Here is a 21,058-nt window from a genome sequence, read left to right as displayed (position 1 = left end):
GAAGTGAGGCAGAGGAGGAAGACAATAAGATTAAGTGTTTACATGGGAGGCTAACATTCATGTATTGGTAACCAGAGCTTTTGGGGTTTAGTTACTGGTAAAGCCTGTACACCCAGCTCAATAACTACTAGGTGGTGATTGGAAAATACTTATTGAAGAATTTGTATCATAACTTCTGTGTGAAGAATGCAACAAAGTATATAAATAAAAGCTACCAAATTATATTTAAATTCTGTTATATTTCAATCCAATTTTGTTGGTTTTTTGGAATAAAAAGACTGTGGATTTTTTATCTTTATAGTTGCTTAAGTAAATACCTGGATGTGTCAACCTTGCTTTCAAATTTAATTTCTGAAGTGAATTGAAAAATATAGACTCTCCATGACTTTCAGAGGAGTGTGGTTGTTGCATGATATCGCTACAGGGCAGAGTTAAAGTTTCTGTTAAAGGACAAACTTTTAGCCACAAAGAACGATGAGTTGGGTCTAAAAGACAATTCATCCTTTACATTTTTATTTTTTTAAGTCTTCACAAGATTTCAGTGAATCCTTAACTATATGGGAAATTTGAAGAGTCTGATAGGGAACAGTTAAGGTTGTTTTGGCAGGACTGCACAGATTGTTTTTGGCACTTTGGGCAAAATCAGAAACTGAGGCCCTCTGCCTTTCCAAAAAAGTTACCACTGAGGTGAGGCCCAGCAGGAGGGGATTGGAGATTGAGCCCACACTTAACCTGCTGCTGTGGCTTCTGTCTTGTGGAGCTGCTCCTGGCTCCCCACTCTGGTCATTGCGACCTAGCATGTGGGGTTGCAGTGGCACTCAGGTTTGGCCTGACCCCCCCTCCATAATGATGGGGTGCCCGGGCCAAATTTGAGTCAGTGGTGCTGCGACCTTGTGCATCACTCCGTTTGGGGGCCCTCTCAAACGGAACCAGAGGAAACCTGCCCCTTTTACCCCACCCCAGATGGCTCTGTTGGTTGCCCTTACTATGCATTGACAAACTTTAACATACTTGGATTTTTAAAGTTTAAATTTGTTTGAAAAATACCTCCTGTTCTGCATCATGCCCTACATGTGACCAGGTACAGATCTGGAGTGACCTTCCTTAAGCTCAAGAGTAAAGGGTCTTCTACTGAGACTGTCCCTGCCGCCAGTTCCCCATGAGTTCAGCATTGGGAACTGGAGTGCCACAGCACATTGAAGCTACCAAAGTGAGGCATAGGGGACGTCTATTTGCATGGAGAATAACCACTTGACTTGTATCCAAAAGCAAATGGACAGCCAATGCAGAACGCTGAGAACAGAACTTACATACTCACTCTATCTGAGACAAGCAGCAACATTCTGCACTAGCTACAGCTTCTGAATAGTCTCCCAGAGTAGGCCCCTAGAGTACATTGCAGCACTCCATCCTGTGATTTCAAGAAAGTATGATGACTTTAGCAATGTCTGCATCAGGGAGAAAAGGTCTGTCTCCTGGCCAGCTGAAGATAGAAAAAGGAGCTTTGAGTCACACTTGTTAACTGGGAATACAGAACAGTGATAAGTCCAATAAGATACTGAAACTGCAGATACCCAAAACAGAGGTTGCAGACGTCGTGCACCTGTCAACTGCTAGAGATGCTTCCCTCGGTAAGATAACCTCACCAGAGTTTGATTTGTACTGAGCCTCAGCTAAGTCACTATTGTACTCGAATCAGGGAGAGTAGGTCATGAAGCTCTAAAAAAGTTAAGATTGGTCTGGTAATATTAACTCAACTGCATTGCACATCCTGTGCATTTGATGGAATTCAGTAACATGCAAGTAAAGCAGTTTTATTTAGCTTGGGAAAGAAGAGAAATTACAAAAGTAGCCACAGTAATATTGTTGGAACAAATTTAACATTTGGCTTTAATTCTCTCAACGGTAGCTTTGCATTAACTCCAGTAATTATTTTAATTTCCTAGTTTTGAAAAGGAAAAAGTAGGAGGGGAGGAAAAGAGAAAAACTGAAGGAAATTTGCTTGCAAATACAAACTCTGCCCTGGTGTCACTGGCAGATCTTAAATTCTCTTAATCAGCCAGTTCACGCTTTAGCTCTGCATCTGAGTATTGGGAGGGGAGGTGAAGAATAATCTTCCCTTAAAGTATGATTTGTATAAAATGAGTGAGTGCAGATATTCTATCTGCATCTTCATTCCTTTTATATAAATCTTTGCATTAAAGTTCCAATTCATTGTGCTACGCTTCCAGTAGCTCTGACCCAGCCTATACCTATTCTCAGTCTCCTACACTACTCCCACTTCCTATGCTCTATCCTAGTTTGTTTTGACTGCTTCCTTTGCTCATTCCTGGCTCCTGCTTCCTTCCATGCAGCCCTCTACACTTCAAATAGTCTCTCGATAAATATTTACACTCCTGAAGACCCACCAGTTCTGTGAAGCATTGCAGATCTGTTTTTGTTGTGTACAGTTGTGTATTGTACCTTGTAAGTTTATACTGTAGTTCTTCATAGGAAGGACTCTGCTATATGGCATTCTTACACTTTGTACATTTTCATGCATTTATGTTGCTTAGCCCCTCCAGTTATACATTTAGATAAATGAATATGTTCGACCCTCTCTTTTCAGTATGATGCTGTTCCAATCCAGTCGAGTGTGGTTATATGTTCCTGCCCATCCCCATCAATGGTGAGGAACCAGACAGATTCCAGCACTCCATCTGTCATTACCACCTGTGGCAGCAGACAAGGGTCTAACATGGAGGGAACTGCAGCTGAATCAAGGTCTAGTTCAAACTCCCTACAGCAACATTCAGGACAACAGCCTCCACAGCCTCGAAAAAAACGACGTGAGGATTTCAAATTTGGGAAAATTCTGGGTGAAGGATCTTTCTCAACAGTGAGTAATACAGCTATTTTTCAGCTCCTTGCTATATTGGTTCAACAAAAACATAACCACAGAGTCATAGAAAGGAAGTGGTGGAAGGGACCTCAATAGGTCATCTAGTCCACCGTCCACCCCCCCCCCCACTGAGTCAGAACCAACTGTACCATCCCCAACAGGTGTTTGTCTAACCTCCTCTTAAAAACCTGATGAGTGAGATTCTACCACCTCCTCTGGTAACATATTCCACTACTAAACAATCCTTATAGTTAGTTTAGATATTAGGAAATACTTTCTAACTATCCCTTGCTGCAGATGACACTGATTATTTCTTGTCCTACCATCATGGACATGGAGAACAGTTGATCACTGTCCTCTTCATAACAGCCCTTAACCTATTTAAAGACTGCTTTCAGGTCCCCCACAACTCTTCTTTTCTCAAAATTCAAACGTACACAGTTTTTGTTTGTTTTTTTTAAACCTTTCCACAAAGGTCAGGTTTTGTAAATCTCTTACCATTTTTGTTGTTGTCCTCGGCATGCTCTCCAGTTTGTCCACATCTTTCTTAATACATAGAATCCAAAACTGGATAGATTCCTCTAGCCGAGGCCTCACCGTTCCTGTGTAGAACAAAAGTTACTTCCCATGTCTTACGTATAAAACTCATGTTAATACACACCAGAATATTAGCCTTTTTCACAACTTCTTCACATTGTTGGCTTATGTTATATGTGTTCTGCTATATACCCTCAGATCCTTTTCTGCAGTACTACTGGTTAGCCAGTTATTCCCCATTTTGTATTTATACATTTACTTTTTCCTTCTAAAGTGTTGTTGTACTTTTTACTTGTCTTCACTGAATTTCATCTTGTTGATTTCAGACCAATTCTTCAGTTTGGCAAGAGCCTTTTGAATTCTAATCCTGTTCTTCAAAGTCCTTATTACCCTTTCCAGTTTGGTGTCATTCAGATTTTATTAACTTACTCTCCTCTCCATTATCCAAGTCATCAATAAAAATGTTTAATAGTACCGGACCCAGGACAGGCCCCTACAGTGTCCCACTAGATATGTCCTCCCAGTTAGACAGTGAACCATAGAAAACTACTCTGAGTACACTTTTTTGACCAGTTTTGCACCCATGTTACAGCAATTTTGACCACATTTCCCTGGTTTGCTTTTCAGACTATCATATGGGACTGTGGCAAAATCCCTACTAAAATCAAGGTATATCACATCGACTATTTCCTCCCAGTGCACTAGGCCAGTAACCCTGTCAGAGGAAATTAGGTTGGTCTGGCATGATTTGTTCTTGACAAATCATTGTTGGCTGCTACTTTATCTTCCTATTATCCTCTTTGTGCTTACAAACTGATTAATAATTTTTTTCAGTATCTTTCCAAATAATGAAGTTAAGCTGACTGGTCTATAATTCTCTGGTCCTCATCCCCTATTTAAAGATAGATACTATGTTTGCCCTTTTTCAGTCTTCTGGAACCTCATGTATTCTCAAAGATAATGGTTCTGAGATTGTTTCAGCTAGTTCCTTTTCATACCCAAGAGTGAATTTTGTCAGATCCTGCCAACTTGAATACATCTAACTTAGCTAAATATTCTTTAACCTGTTCTTTTCCTAGTGGCTTGTTTTTTCTTTCCCCTTGTTGTCAATAGTAATTGTATTAAGCAGCGGGTCACAACTGACTTTTTTAATGAAGACTAATGGATATTTTGTGTCAAACACCTAGTATGACTTCCTAGATCTGGACTCTTTCTACATTAGTAATGATAATGAGTAACATTTTGGTTTTTGATTTTTTTTTTCCTTTTATATTTGAATAAAGATCACTTCTGACAGCATTTGAGTTACTGAGCAATTTGCTTAATTATTGCAGGAGCCTAGTACTGGCTGTTACAATGGAAATAGGCTGTCAAACTATTGACTTACATTCTTATACTGCACCCATCACTGCCTTCAGCACTCTGGTCAGGCCATGCGTGCAGACCAATAGATGTTCATATGCTCATAATTTCAGTTTTGTGAGACTGAAGCAACACTTTGTCCATTTTTGGTTTTTGTAAAGTTACTATCCTTTAGTTCCCACAGAAACTCCTTGGGTGAGTTTTGAAACTTCAAATTTGGCATGTGAATAAAGTCATTGAGAAATTTATCCTCAGCCAAGTTTGGAAAAAACAATAGTTGGGTGTTAACGAGGTCCAGTTTTCAGTGTGCAGTACAAAATTAAGTTTACACTTCAAGAGGTGGTGTTTATGCCTGCTGCATCCACTTTTCAACTCCCATAAAAAGCACCCTTCTGCCTTAAAAGACTTGAATTTTAAGTTTTCAGAAGACGACATATCCCAGTGTGTGTTTTTAGTGGCTTAAGCACTTATAGTGCCATAAGGTGGTGGAGTTTCTCATGCTCTTTAAAATATTCAAGATTTACTTTAATCTGGTCTGAAGGATTTGAACTGGGTTAGAGGTTTATGCCATTGTAAGAACTTAATGCACCTCAGAGCATGATGCCACTGTAAGGATTTCAGTTAAAGTTCTTGTTCTACCTTAATTTTATTTTTATTTTTTAAAACCAAGTGCACCTACACAGGAAATGAATGGTTGCATAGATACTCACTCACTAAAATCTGGAAATCCTAATATAAGAGTTCAACAGTAAATTAACTTGGCAGGATTACACACAACAATTTGTTTTCTGATTTTAAATGAGTAGTTTAATATATTACTGACTGACTTCTAGTAAAATGTGTAGGAAGTGCAATGTGGCAGAATTACTGTTGCAGTTGGGACCTTAGCTTTGTGACATGTTTTCCAGTGTTAAAGTTCCATTAAAGTGGCTTTTTCATTATATAGATCTAATATTACTATAAGCGAGTAAGTGTCAATTTGGCTACACAATAGCTAAAGTTTTTTAAATTGTTTTGATTTATGGCAATCTGTTGGCTTTTCTCAGTCATTGTAAACTTCTCATATTTTTGTTATCAAGGTGGAAGTGGCTGCAATGTAGAGATTGAGAGATCAATGTAAATCCCCAATTCTGCAAGCATTTATGCATGTGTGAGTAGTTCCAGTGATCTCAGTGGGACTATTCACATGTGTAAAGTTATTAAAGTGCATTTTTGCAAGATCGAGGCTTATGTTTTATATTGTTTCTTGACTATTGGCTAACTTGACTATTCTAATACAAATATAAATATTTGCATTCCCCAAAATGCAAAAAGCTAGCTCTTTACATCTGGGCATGTTGATATTTAAGTATTAAGTAATAGATCTTGAAAAGAGCTGGTTTAGTAGATTTCAGAAATGTTGAAATTATGATAGAGCTGGGGTAGGGGAAGAAATTTTGCAAAAAAAGAAACAAAACACCCCACTTTCTGACCAAATCTGATCATAAATATTGTAGTCTGAGGGATAAATGTTTTAAAGATTGATTGTTATATGTTAATCCTATACACAGAAATCTTTTTGAAATTTTTTTATTATAAATGCATAATTTTTAAACCTTGAGTGTTTCTAATCTGACTTCTCACTGATCTGCTTCTGTCAACTTCAGACCTCTTACACTCAGAAAATAAAAAAGTGAACAACCCTCCTACAGTTTTATTGAGAAGTAAACTTTCAACAAAATATCCACTTCTGGAGCAGTGTAACTCTGTTTGCATAAACCTATTCAGGGGGTGTAAGATGGCTAGCCTTAAAAAAAAAAGTATAATACTTTTACTTAATAGCATGTATTTGAAATAAGTTAAGATGTTGGAGTATTCTACTCTAACTAAAAAAACTTTGGCATATGAACAAGCATGGTATGATGGTAGAAAATTTGGTGTAGATTATGTAAGAACTAGATATAGATTATATTCCTCCTAATGCATTGTTAGAAACCTAATATGAAAACTTGTTACTGGAACATTCTAGATATTCTGATGTAGCAGAGACGTTCTTGCTTGTATTCAGGCAAGGAGACACTGTGCATTCTAGCTGTTGTGTTTTGTGTGTGTATCTGATCAAAACTCTCCTATTAGGAAACTTCTTATTCCATACAGACTGTAAATTCACTTGCATTTCACTAACACATTCCCTCTGAAACTTTTTTCTTTTCAAAAATTTGGAACCATTGTCTTGAAGGCCTCTTCTCCCCCTCCCCACCCTTCACCTCTGCTGTTTGGAACTCTTCCTCTCTTCATCAGTGAACTGTTTTATCTTGTCAAATTGTAGGCTACACTGAAAGCCTTTCTGTTGCTTTTAGCTCTTAATCTTTTATGGATAAATTGATTAAAGTGCTCAAGGACACCATGCAGGACATGGATACATACTATGGCAGTCTTTTTATATACTTAAAAATAAATAAATATAAATAACTTCAGGAAATATTTTTGCTATATTTGCCTGAAACACACAGCAGAGACGCATGTCTTCTTGTAGAAAGATCATCAATGATTTAGTGTAGCATATTATATTGTAACCCATATGATTTCCTGAAAAGGAGAATAAAATCTAGTTTATTGATTACCCGATGGTGTTTATCAGCCCTGGTTCAGCAAAACACTTAAGTGTGTACTGAACTTTAAACACATTGACTTCAATGGGACTCAAGAACATGCTTAACTGATTTGCTGATTTTAGGGCCATGATGTGGAGTGTATATGGAAAGGGGTGCATTAAACATCTGTGGGCATAGGGATTGAGGTTAATACAAAAGTCAAACTGTGACTGGGAATGAAGAGCAAGCTGGCATCCTTGTATATCTTTTTAATGAACCAGTTACATTGTGGGTTTTTTTTCCCCCCTAAACCAGGTTGTCTTGGCCCGAGAATTGGCAACTTCCAGAGAATATGCCAGTAAGTAACGATTCCTTCAAGCTAAATGTTTTAAGCATAACACTGAAATAGGTATCTTTAACTATATTCACTTTTTAAAATATTCTGTTACCTCCTTCCCCTCTAATGATGGGGGAGAGAGAGTGGGAGCAACTGTTAATCAGGGAAGTTTGGCATTTTTTAGAGCGTCACTGTTATCTAACCAGTCAGTTTGCAAAACTGCTTCGTTTACAACATGCCTTGTTTGGGCTCAAGTCCTCTGAATTTTCATTGTTCTTCTTCGTCTTCAAGTTAAAATTCTAGAAAAACGTCATATCATAAAAGAAAATAAGGTCCCCTATGTGACCAGAGAGAGAGATGTAATGTCCCGTCTGGATCACCCTTTCTTTGTGAAACTCTACTTCACGTTTCAGGATGATGAAAAGCTGTGTATCCTTTTGAATTAAATATTTATTGCAAAGTGTTTGAAAGTAGCAAGTGAATTATTTCATTCAAACCTATAGAACTTTACTGGAATAAGAGAAACATGGAAAGAAACTGAGCAGCACTTTCTGCGGTGTGATATGCTATGCATCCGATGAAGTGAGCTGTAGCTCACGAAAGCTCATGCTCAAATAAACTGGTTAGTCTCTAAGGTGCCACAAGTACTCCTTTTCTTTTTTCTTTAGCATCTAATCATTATCGGAATAGCTACTTGAATTCTTGAGTAAATATTAAACCACAAATATGCCAAGTATTTTAGAACAGGAGGTCTCATGCGTTTACGTAACACTATTTATACATGCCAGTTTAAATAGACCTAGTAATATAGCCTACACCCAAAATTTCATGTCCCTTTAAATTAACACCACATGGCAGAAACTGTATATTTTACAGGCAGCAGTGTTTTTCCAAGAAACTCTTTTTGTGGTCACTTTTTTATATAGGAGCTACCATATTGTGTTCTGCTGCAAAACTATCAAGAGGCAGAACAGAAATAACAAACATAGGGTTGCCAACTTCCTATCGGCTGAAAACCGGACCCTGAGGCCCTGCTCTACCTCTTTCCCGCCCAAAGGTCCCGTCCCCTACTCTGCCTCTTCTCCCAAGGCCCTGCACCCTCCCTCTCCTGGCTGGATCATCTCCACCTCACTCCCCCCACCAGGTCCAGGACTGGGACAGGAGCTGCCGCAGTCTGATGCAAAGTCTGCTTGCGGGTGGGAGGCAGCCCTGGCTGTGCAGGGGCAGGCGTGAGTTGATGACACTCCTCCCCCGCGTTAATGGGACTTTTGGAGACTGCCCAGTCTCCTTTTCAACGTGACTTTCTGGTCGAAAACCAGGCACCTGGCAACTCTATCCTGAACTCTACTAACATCATTAACGCTAGAATACAAATTAAAAAATTAAACTGACTATATCTGTACTTTAGAAGAGATGAACAGGGAAAACTCAGTATTAACCGTATTGGCAGTGTCAAAATTAGTGGGAGAAAATGTTTTTAAGTTGATTTGTTTAAAATTTGTTTTCTTACAATGTTTTACTTTCAATACAGCAGGTAAAACAAAAACTGAATTTTTTAAAAAAGAAGCTTGGCCATGTTCCTTTCTTATATTCAGTAATTTGTGTCCATTAAATCATCAGAGTTGTTAAGCTTCTCTCATCTAAAATGGCATGTAGAGTAATCTGAATAATGGGGCTAAGGCATTGAAGAGGTTCTGGTTGGGCCTTTTAATAGCAGTTCTTAGAATTACTATGCAAGAGACCTGGCTGGTCGTTGGTTATAGTATGAAGAGGAGATCCTCAGTGTCCCAACAGGAACGTGTAGTCTCCTCCATGGCATCTCTCTCCAACCATTCTTAAGTTTGTTTATTTCAAGTTCATTTTATATTGGTAAGTATTCTCTCTTCAGAGCTCTGGAGTCTGAGGTCCCCCTTTTTATTCATAGAACAGGTACAATACCAAGCTATGGCAAACTTCCCTTTGAGCTTTCTGCTCTGTAGTGGTGCTTTCTAGGGGTGAAAGGTTAGATCTAGTCTCCTTTCAGGGCTCATATAATCGTTCATGATATACTTGCTGAGGCTGCCAACGATAGGCAGGATGTAGTAGTCTCTTTTTGTAATGTGAACACCTGCTCACTACAAACTGGGCTGAGACCAGTGCATTTTGTATAACTCTCCAAATGGCAGTCAGATAGTTTCAGCCTGGCCACAACTGGGTCTCTATTTTTGCAGGAGCTAATAACTGTAGGTGAAGTTTTAATCAATTATTTAAGTGATTTAGACATGTCATTAACTGTGTCTCAAAACAGAGGATTTAAGCATCTAAATTACCTTAATTGTGTACTATAAAAATGGAGAGCAGTGTCAGAAAATGTTGCCTTGGATTAGTACCAAAACAGTTTTGGAATTAGGCTCCATATTCCTTCCATAGTTCTTATTCAATCTTATTTTTATTTTAGTCCTCAAAATAAGTTTGTTTGATGTTTTAAAATGTCCTAGTGATAATCCTTAACTTTATATTCAGATTTTGGACTTAGCTATGCCAAAAATGGAGAGCTTTTAAAATATATTCGCAAAATTGGCTCATTTGATGAGACCTGTACCAGATTTTATGCTGCTGAAATTGTATCAGCATTAGAGTACTTGCATGGAAAGGGAATAATTCACAGGTAAGGTACTTAATTGGGACCAACATATTTGCAATGGTATTTAATAAAAGAGTAATTTTTTTAAAGGCTCACTTGTGATATAGTTTAAATATGACTAAATGTGTAGCTTTTGTAAAAAACTAATATAAATGTTTTTTTGTGAATATAAGTATTCGCTTGCTGTATTATGAATCAAAATCAAACTAGTGCTTGTGAATAGAGCCCTGCTGCGGGACTGGGATTCTGCGGGTTCTGCAGTACCTGCTGCCATAATAGCAGGAGTGGATAAAATGTACTTTGTTGCAGGGAGGATTGGGTGGGCAAAAATACCAGATTGTAGTAATTTGCAGGAAAACATTAAATCTGTTGTCGGTTTGTCATAAATAGAATTTCAGCAATGTAAAGCAAGTCTTTCTTTTTTTAAATAAAGGTTTTAATACTTAAATTTAAGCAAGGGATAGAAAGAGGTTTGATTTCCATAACAGGAGTTAAAGTATTTTTTTACATGGTTTAAGCAAGATTAGTTTTATTCTTTTAGCAGTAAAAATTGTCTGAATTCCATTTATATTGTATATAAATTAAAAAATGGAATTCAGTCTCTCTCATATTTATATAAATTAAAATATAAGAGAGAGAGGCTGAATATATAGTTAACATGCAGGAATCTCTCTGTCTTGCGGGATTTGTGGGATCCAAGGTTTTTGTGGGTGGGATAAAAATGCAAAAAACAATGTGGGAATGGGAGTAGATATTGCAGGGCAGGAGCAGGATTTAAGGAACTGTCCTGAGCAGGGATCTGCTTGTGAAGTACAGTGTGCAGGAGACTATATAAACAAAAGTAAAACTGACTTAATCCAGTTTTTACATTTTGTGTTACTACTCAGCTTGGACAAAGAGCAGAAATGGTGAAAAGACAACTTAGGGTATGTCTACACAGCAACTGGACACCCACGACTGGCCTGTGCCAGCCAACTTAGGTTTTCAGGGTTTGGGCTGCGGGGCTGTTTCATTGATGTGTAGACTTCTAGGCTTGGGCTGGAGCCTGAGCTTCGGGGGACACAGACAGAGAGCGAGAGACAGACACAGAGAAAGAGACACCCCCCAGAGGGCTCGAGAGCCCGGGCTCCAGCTCAAGCCCAGAAGTCTACACAGCAATGAAGCAGCCTCGCAGCCCGAGCCCTGCGAGCCCAAGTCATTTGATGCAGGCCAGCCATTGGTTTTTCTTTGCTGTGTAGGCATACCCTTAAAGTCTAGTTTAGATAATCTGAAGTGGTGATGAGAACACAGCTAAGGGTGCACTTAATATTTATCTTGAGTTCCTTTTTAAAACTAATTTTGGTTATTATAGGAAAACGTTGAAACTTTCTAAAAGATTTTAATTGGGTCTCTGAAGAGCCCCAAGAGAAGAATTACAGTCTTGTTGTTTGGATGAGAATATTCTATCATGTATACAAAATTGGTTTGCTAACTATAGATAGATTTTTACCCCTATTTGACACAATAGCCAAATGGGCAGGGGTGGTTGGGAGTAGAGATTGTACCGTAGAATCTAAGGTTGAGAAGAGACCTATTAGGTCATCTATTCCAAAAGTTCCCGAAACACTTGCTCAGAGTCTTGGAGAGCTGTCTGATCATGTGATGCTGGCTCTTCTTGTTTCCTGTTACGTTAAACGCTAAAAATACATTTTCTAATATTTTTGCATAGAAACAGTTGTGAATGGGAAGAGGGAGGAAATTGATCCATCCATTCTGACAGAGAGAAGGTGTCCATGAAACACTAGGATGGAATAAACACGATAAAAGAGTTCAGGGGTTCAGTTTCCCTGCCAGTAATATATGTTGTATGGGAGGGAGATTCCAGAAAGGTCAAAAAACAATGCTATTTAATATTTTAATTATGTATAGGGAAGAGGGGCACTGTTTCCTGTATTGTTTTCTTTGTCTTTTATGTAATCACAAGAGTTTTTAAAACATGTATAAATTTACCTTTATTTATGTATTTCTTTTAGTAGGGCTTTATTAGAAATCTGGCATTATAGGAGAATTGCTTGTAGATGTCTTAAGTTTAGAATGCTATGGAGGTAATTATGGACAGCTCAGTACTGGGTGGTGAGATTGAGTTTCTGCTGATGTCACAATCGTACAGTTGACTTTTTTACGAAACCATATTCTATTAAAATGCTTAGAACTCTCTTGGGGTTTTCTTGAACACTTAGAAGTATGACCGCAGATAACCAGACATCTTAAAGTGGTTCTACTTTGAAAAATAACTCTGTAGAAATGGCACTTTTTGTTCTTTGAGCTTTTGTCCACATGGGTTCCACTGTAGGTGTCCACACTCCTTGCTTGAGAGTCTGGAATCTTTTAACCAGCAGTGACCATAAAAGTCTGCCTCACCCTGAGTGTGTAAAAGGGCAGAACAGCCCCAAGTACCACTCAGTTTCCTTCTCCGTGCCTATGGCAGTGAATTAGAGCAGCATAGAGTCCTCCTGCTTCCCTGCTACATCACAGATACTTGTAGTTTGATAGGTAGTTAGGATTATTCTTAGTACCCTCTGTAGTTCTAAAAGTTCAAGTTGTTGGAGCCCATTGGCCAAAAGAACCCCCCCCTCCCGAAAACACACACAAAAATAACTTTTTTGTTTTTCCCTTGATACCGTGATTCACACACGGCTGAGTCTTGGTCCCTGGGTTTTAAAATCTGCCTAGCTTGTGACTCACCCATGCCTGCAAGAGATGCTCATGCAAAATGTTTATTCTGCTTGAGGGAGTCTCACATAACTGACAAATATGCACTTTGCACATCATTTTCTAAGCATACTCAAAGAGCTTATGATGTCTGTCTGAAAGTTTTCTTTGCAGAGAAATCTACAAGGAACATATCAGACTCTGAAGCTCCCTTTCTAGAGAATGCTATTCCATTAAAGCCATTGTCTAGCAGTTCCCTGGCTACCAGGGATACCATTCTAGGTGTTAACAGGTCTTCTGCATCCAAGGCTATGCCTTCACTGCATGCTAAGCATGGGGGTAAGCAATTACTGGGTAAGTTAACAAGTGATAGCTTAACCCAGAATAGCATGACCACATTTCCGTGTTGTCATCACTTGCATCCATACTGGTACTGTGTCTGGCTGCACCAAGCAATACAGCTGTCTGGTTACTTATCCTAAGATTTATAGCACCACTATTTACTATGCCTCTGTTTGCATTCACAGATGTTGTAAGACAACTTGTCTGCCTGCTCTGGTGGTTATACATTGGTACAAAGGCTTGTTAATGGGCCTTGTTGTGTTGTATGAAACACAAGAGATGTGTGAAGCTGGAGAAATTGTCAGCAGGCAAACTGCAAGATGAATGCTGAGCAGAGGCAGATTAATAGTCTACTTCCAGTTGGGGGTTTATGGGAAGGGATTGGAGGACCATTGTGTCCCAACTGTTGTGACCGCTCATCTGCACCGCGGTTACCTCAAGATAAAGGAACACATTAAAACCTACCTCTTTGTCTCCTCTGTAGCTCAGGGAGTGGTAGCTATTATGCTGTGTAGCACTGATAGAAGTGTGTGGCTGTGTGCACTTGGAGAATGCTATGGGAAAAACTCACTGTTGAGCTCAAGTTAAGTCTTCAGTGAAGGCAAGCCCCCGAAGACCTCATGCTGCTCTGAAACATTCTGGACTTATCCTTTTTTTTCCTTCGCAGGTCAGTCAGAAAAATCCCACCTGCCGAAGGCAGAGAGACCTTGTATTGGTCAAAGTCTCCAGTACCAACAAATTAAAAAAAAATCTAAATTATATTACACGGAGGCTTTCAAGTTGATTTCCTTCAAATCAGACTGGCACAGTGTACTGCTAGACCCTTCAAGGGTTTGTTCCTCTACCTCACAATTACACTAGCAATCTTCTACTGTCCCTACCAGCTCATTGGTACTAATGGCTGTAGAACCATCTATCACTGATTCCTTGGAACTGTACTTACAGCTGTGTCAGCCACTTCAGTACCAGCAAGCTTGGTGCTGAGTACATTGGTACCAGTCCCTATTATTTTGCAGTGATCTTTTATAGCTCCAGTGGACTTAATGATCACTCCAGACCTGGAGTCTCCTCTAATGGACTTTCCTCTGTTTTCTGTGGGTTCGAAGATTAGTTTCAGTACTGGAACCAAAGGTTCTAGACATGAAGATATCCCTTGACCTTCACCACTGGTACCAATGGCTGTCTCTTAGGAGATACAGGGATTCTATGGAGAAGTTCTACGATTCTGACTCCTCCTCGCTGTTTTATCCTCATTCTCCAAATATGATCCTAGAAAGGGAGGTATGGAGGAAACGTTCTCATCGGAGGTACCAGCTTCTGACAGGACTCAAACTCCATTGTTTCCACTACTTTGGTATCCCAGGCCTTATCATTATGGGACACAGTTGTGGCCTTACTGGCCAGGATTGAACCCGCAGCAATTTCCAGGTCCTGACTCTTCTATGTTAAGGTGAAGGAATCAATCACTTCATAAGGAACCATGCAAGCCTGTATATTCTGCAGGTCAGCCTATCATGCAAGAGGTTGAACAGGGTCCTCATTTTGGAGAGGATGAAGGGGAGCCTTTGGAGGAATATGACTTTCAGCCCTTTCTGCTTGCAGTACCCTCTTAATCTCTGGATGACGCAGTTGTTCTGTCATCATCTGCTACAATAGATTTCAGTGCTTTTCAAGACTTGCTTAAGAGGAAGGCCAAGGCTTTTTAGAAATTCCTCTTGAGATGGTTCAAGAGGATTCTCAATCTCAGGGCCATTTGGCCATGCCATTCAATAAGGTAATACTCACTGCAGCTAAAGAACTGTGGCAAACCCCTGCCTCAATTGTTTCAACATCTAAGAAAGCCGATCATAAATGTCAAGTAAGCAGATCATAAATGTCAAGTACTTCCAAAAGGTTTGAATATTTCTTTGCACATCTAATCCCACGGTCTCTTATGGTTACAAGTACCCACAAATGTCCAAGCACTGTGGGCCCCCCCTAATTTGACTCCCAGGAAGAAAGAACCCAAGAAAATGGAGCCGCTTGTTAGGAAAGTATATTCTTCAGCTAGCCCTCGGATGCAGATAAGCAGTTATCAAGCTCTGTTGGCCAAGTACAACTTTCTCCAGAAGAACAGGGTTATGCAGCTGAACAAAAAACTCCTGCATGATATTAAGAAAGAGCTAAGTAATGTGGCCGTAGGAGGGTGCACTTTGTGGCAAAGACAGCTCTTCAAGCATCATTAGATGATTCTGATCCTGCAGCTGGGCTATAGCTTCAGCGGTATGAACTATCCACAGGTCACTGTTACAATTGTCTGGATTCCCAAAAGAAGTCCAAACTGTGATCAGGGACTTACCTTTTGAAGGTCCTGACCTTTTCAGTTTAAGGACAGATGAGGCACTTCATGCTTGAAGGACTCGAGAGGCCCTCCATTCTTTAGAGCTCTGTGCACTTACGAGAAGAGGAAGCAGAGTCTGAGCCACCATATTTTTCTAGACAAAAGGCTGAGATGCCCTCACTGTTATCGGAGACTTTTTGGATGCTTGTAAGAGTCTTGTTATCTAAAAAAGAGAGGCCCTACCCTAAGTTCCCTCTAAGCTGCATGGCCAGGCGGCCAACCAGCAAGCTATCAAGTGCTGTGCGCTTCAGGTGTGCCTCTGCCCACTGTCGCACTGCTCCTGCTCTCTGCCTTGGAGCTGCTCCCGGGAGCCTCTCACTTGTTATGCAGAGCGGTGGGGAAGGAGGGTGCTGATGTCGGGGTGTCCCTCTCCTCCTGCCCCATACCCCATCTCTGCTGAGCCAGGGAGGGAGGAGCGACAGGGCTCAGGAGTGGGACTGAGGGAGCCTGCTGATGGCTGCTGCTGCTGTGTCTGCTTTGAGTGCCTATCTACTTAAAAGGGAAACATACAACAGCAAATCATAGGGCTGGAAAGAAGCAGTAGCACTCAGGATTTAGTGAGGCTCCACCATTTGGGCTGCATTTTGCCATCATCTGAAATTCTGCACTTTAATTAAAACTATCCCTGAGTTTCTGTCTTTTTCCATTGTGAATATAGTCATAACACTGTAAATTGATGTGTAAACACTAAAGTGACAGTAACTTCCACAGAGGCGCTGCCTCTGGTGGAGAGAGATGGCTGGGTCCTCTGTAGAAAAAAATGGGGGAGGCCTTTCAGTGAGGAATGTGGTCTGGGAGATGTGTTCTCCCATATTGGATCCATGTTGCCCAGGACTGGGGCAGTGGCCTGACTTCTCTATCGGTGCACAGCTCCATGTCAGAGCTGTCAGCCAGGACTCCACACTTCGGGCATACAGATACTTTAAGTTTTTAGTCCTCTGACTATAACTTAGCATGGGAGGAAGCCGCTCCACTTCTCCCAGAACTCAAGGACATGCTGTTACACATACTTCTGTGCCAGTGTATACACACTGGGGCTTTAAGGAAAAGCACCATATAGCGTGAGAGTAAGCAATATTGATTACCTGAAGGATTCCCCAGAGCAGCTGCTGTCTTCTCGGAGTCTTGCCAGGCTGTGAACGTGCACATATTCTCTGTAATTTTATTCTTTCAGCGTGCTGTTTGAGTTTTTTGATTGGTCTATGCATTTCCTAATTTTTATTTCTCTTATGCTTAAATTTAATTCTTTGGGTAGTGAGTTCTAAAATGCCTAACCTGTCCTGGCTGAAGTAATTATCCCTATGGTGACTTTTAAAAATATATTATATCTAGGTTTTTTGTTTCTACTGGTGTGCACATCCACACCTTACCTCGATAATTTGTGCACATAACATTCATTCTGCTCATGGATGGAAAAAATTAGAGGGAACATTGCAATTGACTAGTCAGTTTTAGAAATGATTCCACATGAGTACTTTGTCTAATTTTGGTCTATGCCAATTCCCTTTTCAGGGACCCATGTCGCAACAAACTACTGCTGGTTGAAACAGGTAGTCATCTTCACTGATGTGTGATTGAGAGTGTGTGTGCACCAACGGGTTCTACTTCCATTTTTCTTAAAGAAAAAGGAGGGGGGGGAAAAGGTTGGCATCCTTTTTGGATCTGACGTCTCTACAGGTTCATCCGTTTATTGGTCAGACACACACTGGAACTGCCAATGCATGTGACCCTGAAAATTCTGGAGTCTCTGAATTGGTGGATAAAGACCGCCTTCAGGTCTGTCAGAGTCCCCATTCTACCAACCCTTCCCACAAGACTATTGTAAGAGATGCATCTAAGCAGGGATTGGTGGTCCCAAGCGGAGTGGCATTTACATATAAATGCATTAGAGGAGACGGCCCATTCATCTAGTTTGCAAAATATTCCTGCCCATGCTTCAGAACTCCACCATCCAAATCGTGATGGACAATATGGTGGTGATGTATAAACAGGACTGTGGGGTGCAAGATCATCCTGTCTATCAGGAAGCAATCCTCTTATGGGAATGATGCATTTGTCATCACATCCAGCTCTTTGTCTTTCAGGCATTCAAAATGCTGATTTTCCTCATCTGAAAAGGCTCCATCTCCAACAAATGGGAGGTAAAAGTCTCAGTTCTGAGTCTTCTATTTCAGGACTGCGGGAGTGGGGGGGGTCTGATATTTATAGCCAATAGGTTCAGCAAGAAATTACCTATATTTTGCTCCTGGAGAGGGATGAGTCCAGGATCTCTAGTAGTGGGATCAATAACTGCTGCACACTTTTCCATCTGTCCCGTTAATCCCCATAGTGCTCAGGAAAATGTCTGGACAAAGCTCAAAAATGCTAATAGCCCCTACTTGGGCTTGTCAGTTTTGATTTCAGATGTTGTCGTTCATCTTTCACTCCAGCTGACTCCTCAGCTCCTGATCATTCCTGACATCAGTTCTTAGACTTCAGTCCAGTCTTCCACCCAAACCCAGAGACTTTACACTTGCCAGCATAGACACTCGCTGGTTAACCTTGCTTGAGAAGAATTGTTCATCAGCTGTTCAAGAGGTCTTGTCATAGTAGAAGAGCCTCTACTAGGCTCGGATGCTTAACTAAATGAAGACTTTTTTTCAATATGTTCTGACCAGAGACTTATCCAACCACGGGACTCTTCTGTCCCATTTATTCTGAGCTATCAGTTTTCTTTGAAGCACTCTGGACTGTCTGTCAATTCTGTCAAAGTACGTTTACAACTATATCTGCATTTCACCCTCAGATAAAGGGTTATATAAGCTTTTTTTGTCACCCGTTTCCAGATTTTTAAAGGGTCTGACTGTTTCCACCAGTTAGTGATCCCTTTCTGGTTTGGGATTTGTATGTAGTTTTGAGGTCATCAATGGATCTTCCTTTTGAGCCTTCATAAACCTATTCTTTGTATCCTCTTTCCATAAAAACTTCATTTTTAGTGAAGTGTCTCTTCAGTTCATAGTGAGTGTGTTGCGGACTTCAATGGCTGGACCCCCTTACACAATATTCCATAAGCAGAAAGCTACACTCAGGCCAGGTCACACAGTTCTGCTGAAAGTGGTTTTGGACTATCATTTTAACTGTTTTATACGTTTACCTGTACTTTTTTTTTTCCAATAAGCCTCATGGCACCCGAGCTGAAATTAAGCTCCATATTGTATATTAATTTAGAGCCATATCTTTTTATCTCTCTAGAATGAGGGCCTTTAGATGTCTCTCAGACTTTTCATAGCTTTTGGCAGTAAATCTAAAGGACAGGCAGTTTCTATAGAGACTAGCAAAATGGATTCTTGATTGTGTTAAGATTTCTTGTACTATAAATAAGTTTCCCTTTCTGCATTCAGTTAGGGTGCTTTCTACCAGGGCTCAGGCTCCTCAGTAGCATGTCTTAGGAGAGTTCATATCGGAAATTTGTAGGGCAACTACATGGTGTTCAGCTCATACATTTACTAAACACTTTTCTATTGTGGCAGCTTTTAAGTCAAATACTCAATTTTGCAGAGCTATCTTGCAGACGTTACTTAGGTAGGACTCGTATTACCTACGTCCTTGAGAGGTAACTGCTAGTCAGTCATCTACAGTGGGATCCATGTGGACAAATGCTGAAAAAAGAGAGGTTACTTACGGTAACTGGAGTTCTTTGAGTAGTGGCCCTATGAGTGCTCCACTGTAGGTGTGCTTGCGTCCCTGTGCTGCTAATTTGGAGAACTTGGGTATCAGTGTCCGTTAGGCCTTCACATGCACTCTCTCTCCTCATGCTGTGCCATGAGGCTAGTCAGCGCAAGCAGGCTAACACCCCTCAGTTCCTTCTCTACTGCCCCTGGCTACAGACCGAGCTATTTGCAGTCTATTAGGACCATCATTTTAAGCTGCATGTCTGTAGTTAATTAGTCTCATAGTTCGTAGTTGTAGTTCTAGCTGTTTCTCCTTCTTACACGCTTTTAAAAAAAGACTACTTCCGTTTCTTTCCTGCCTTTTTCCTCGTTGGGGACTCCTTCCCCAGCAGGGTATGCCGGGCTCACTGGGCTTCAAGAAATGCCTCTCTTGCAAAGAGGCAATCCCTCTAGCAGATAAGCACTTCAAATGCCTTTAGACCACTCTCTCCCCCGATTGACACAGCTGACCATCATTCCACAACCATTTGGCCACTGATTTGGCAACATTCCAAAGTGCCTGGGAATGCATAACAGATCAACAGGTCCTACAGATCCTTCAAACTGGGTACTTCCATCCGTTTTACCCCCCTACACCCTCCACAACACCTTCCACATCCCTCTTCAGGGACCCTTCTCATGAGAGTTTACTACGACTAAACATAGATTGCCTTCTCCAGTTAGGAGCCATAGAACCAGTACCTTGACATCTACGAGGCAAAAAGTTCTACTCTCGTTATTTCCTAATACCCAAAAGGAAGGGAGGTTGGAAACCCATATTAATCCTCTGGGCTCTCAAAATTTTTTCAAGGCTCAAAAATTCAAGATAGTCACTTTATCAGCAATCATTCCAAGGTTGGAACAGGGAGACTGTTTGTTTGGTTTTTGGCACTCGACCGCCAGGACACCTATTTTAATATCTTAGTCTTACTGGCTCACAGATGTTTTCTCAGATTGACTCTGGGACATGACCATTACCAATATAGAGTGCTAACCTTTGGGCTATAATCGACCCCAAAAGTATTTTAAATGTTCTTTCAGTGGTTGCTTGTTTACATTCTCAAGGGATAATGATCTACCCTTAACTGGACAATTGCCTCCTCAGAGCTTGATGTCTCCAAGAGGCTCACCAAGTCAATGAAGCTACAGTACACTTGTTTACGGAACTAGGTCTACAGATCAACACCAAAAGTCAACAGTCACTCCACTGCAACACCTGAAATTCATAGGGGCTGACTGTAATTCGTTAAAGGCCAAAGCCCTCTTACCTCAACACAGGTTCCTATCCTTAGTAACTCTCATAGACGCTGTTCAAACAGCCCACAAATACCAGCCAGGCTCTGCCTCCAACTCTTGGGGCATATGGCAGCATGCATGGCGGTAATACTACGTGCCATGCTTCACATGTGATGCCTCCAAATGTGAGTCAGCTTGGTTTACAGATCAAACAAGGACAGGCTGGACAAATCCCTGTCACCACCCACCAGGATCAAAAACTGCTTAGACTGGTGGAAGGACCCAGCCAACATTTGCAAAGGGGTTCCCTTCTAGCAGACGTCACCATCATTGTTCCTCACCATTGGTGCCTCATTCATAGGGTGGGGTGCACATCTAAAGAGCCTCGCAACACAAGGCAAATGGTC

The 21,058-nt window shown here is 40.7% G+C and overlaps 1 protein-coding gene across 9 annotated transcripts in view; it reads left to right on the top strand.

Annotated features, from left to right (window-relative positions):
- PDPK1 (3-phosphoinositide dependent protein kinase 1) overlaps positions 1–21,058 on the top strand; it is a 157,759-nt gene that overhangs the window by 43,124 nt on the left and 93,577 nt on the right. For all 9 annotated transcript variants that reach the window (XM_074964912.1, XM_074964908.1, XM_074964914.1 and 6 more), the window contains exons 2-5: positions 2,609–2,878; positions 7,669–7,711; positions 7,982–8,119; positions 10,193–10,337. In XM_074964912.1, the coding sequence (XP_074821013.1) occupies positions 2,666–2,878; positions 7,669–7,711; positions 7,982–8,119; positions 10,193–10,337 (539 nt within the window). In that variant the 5' untranslated portion in view covers positions 2,609–2,665. The remainder of the gene's footprint in view (positions 1–2,608; positions 2,879–7,668; positions 7,712–7,981; positions 8,120–10,192; positions 10,338–21,058) is intronic.

This window comes from Natator depressus, chromosome 10 (assembly GCF_965152275.1).
Source record: "Natator depressus isolate rNatDep1 chromosome 10, rNatDep2.hap1, whole genome shotgun sequence".
Classification (NCBI taxonomy): Eukaryota; Metazoa; Chordata; order Testudines; family Cheloniidae; genus Natator; species Natator depressus.
Note: the sequence above shows the minus strand (reverse complement) of the source record. Positions and strands in the feature narration are given on the sequence as shown.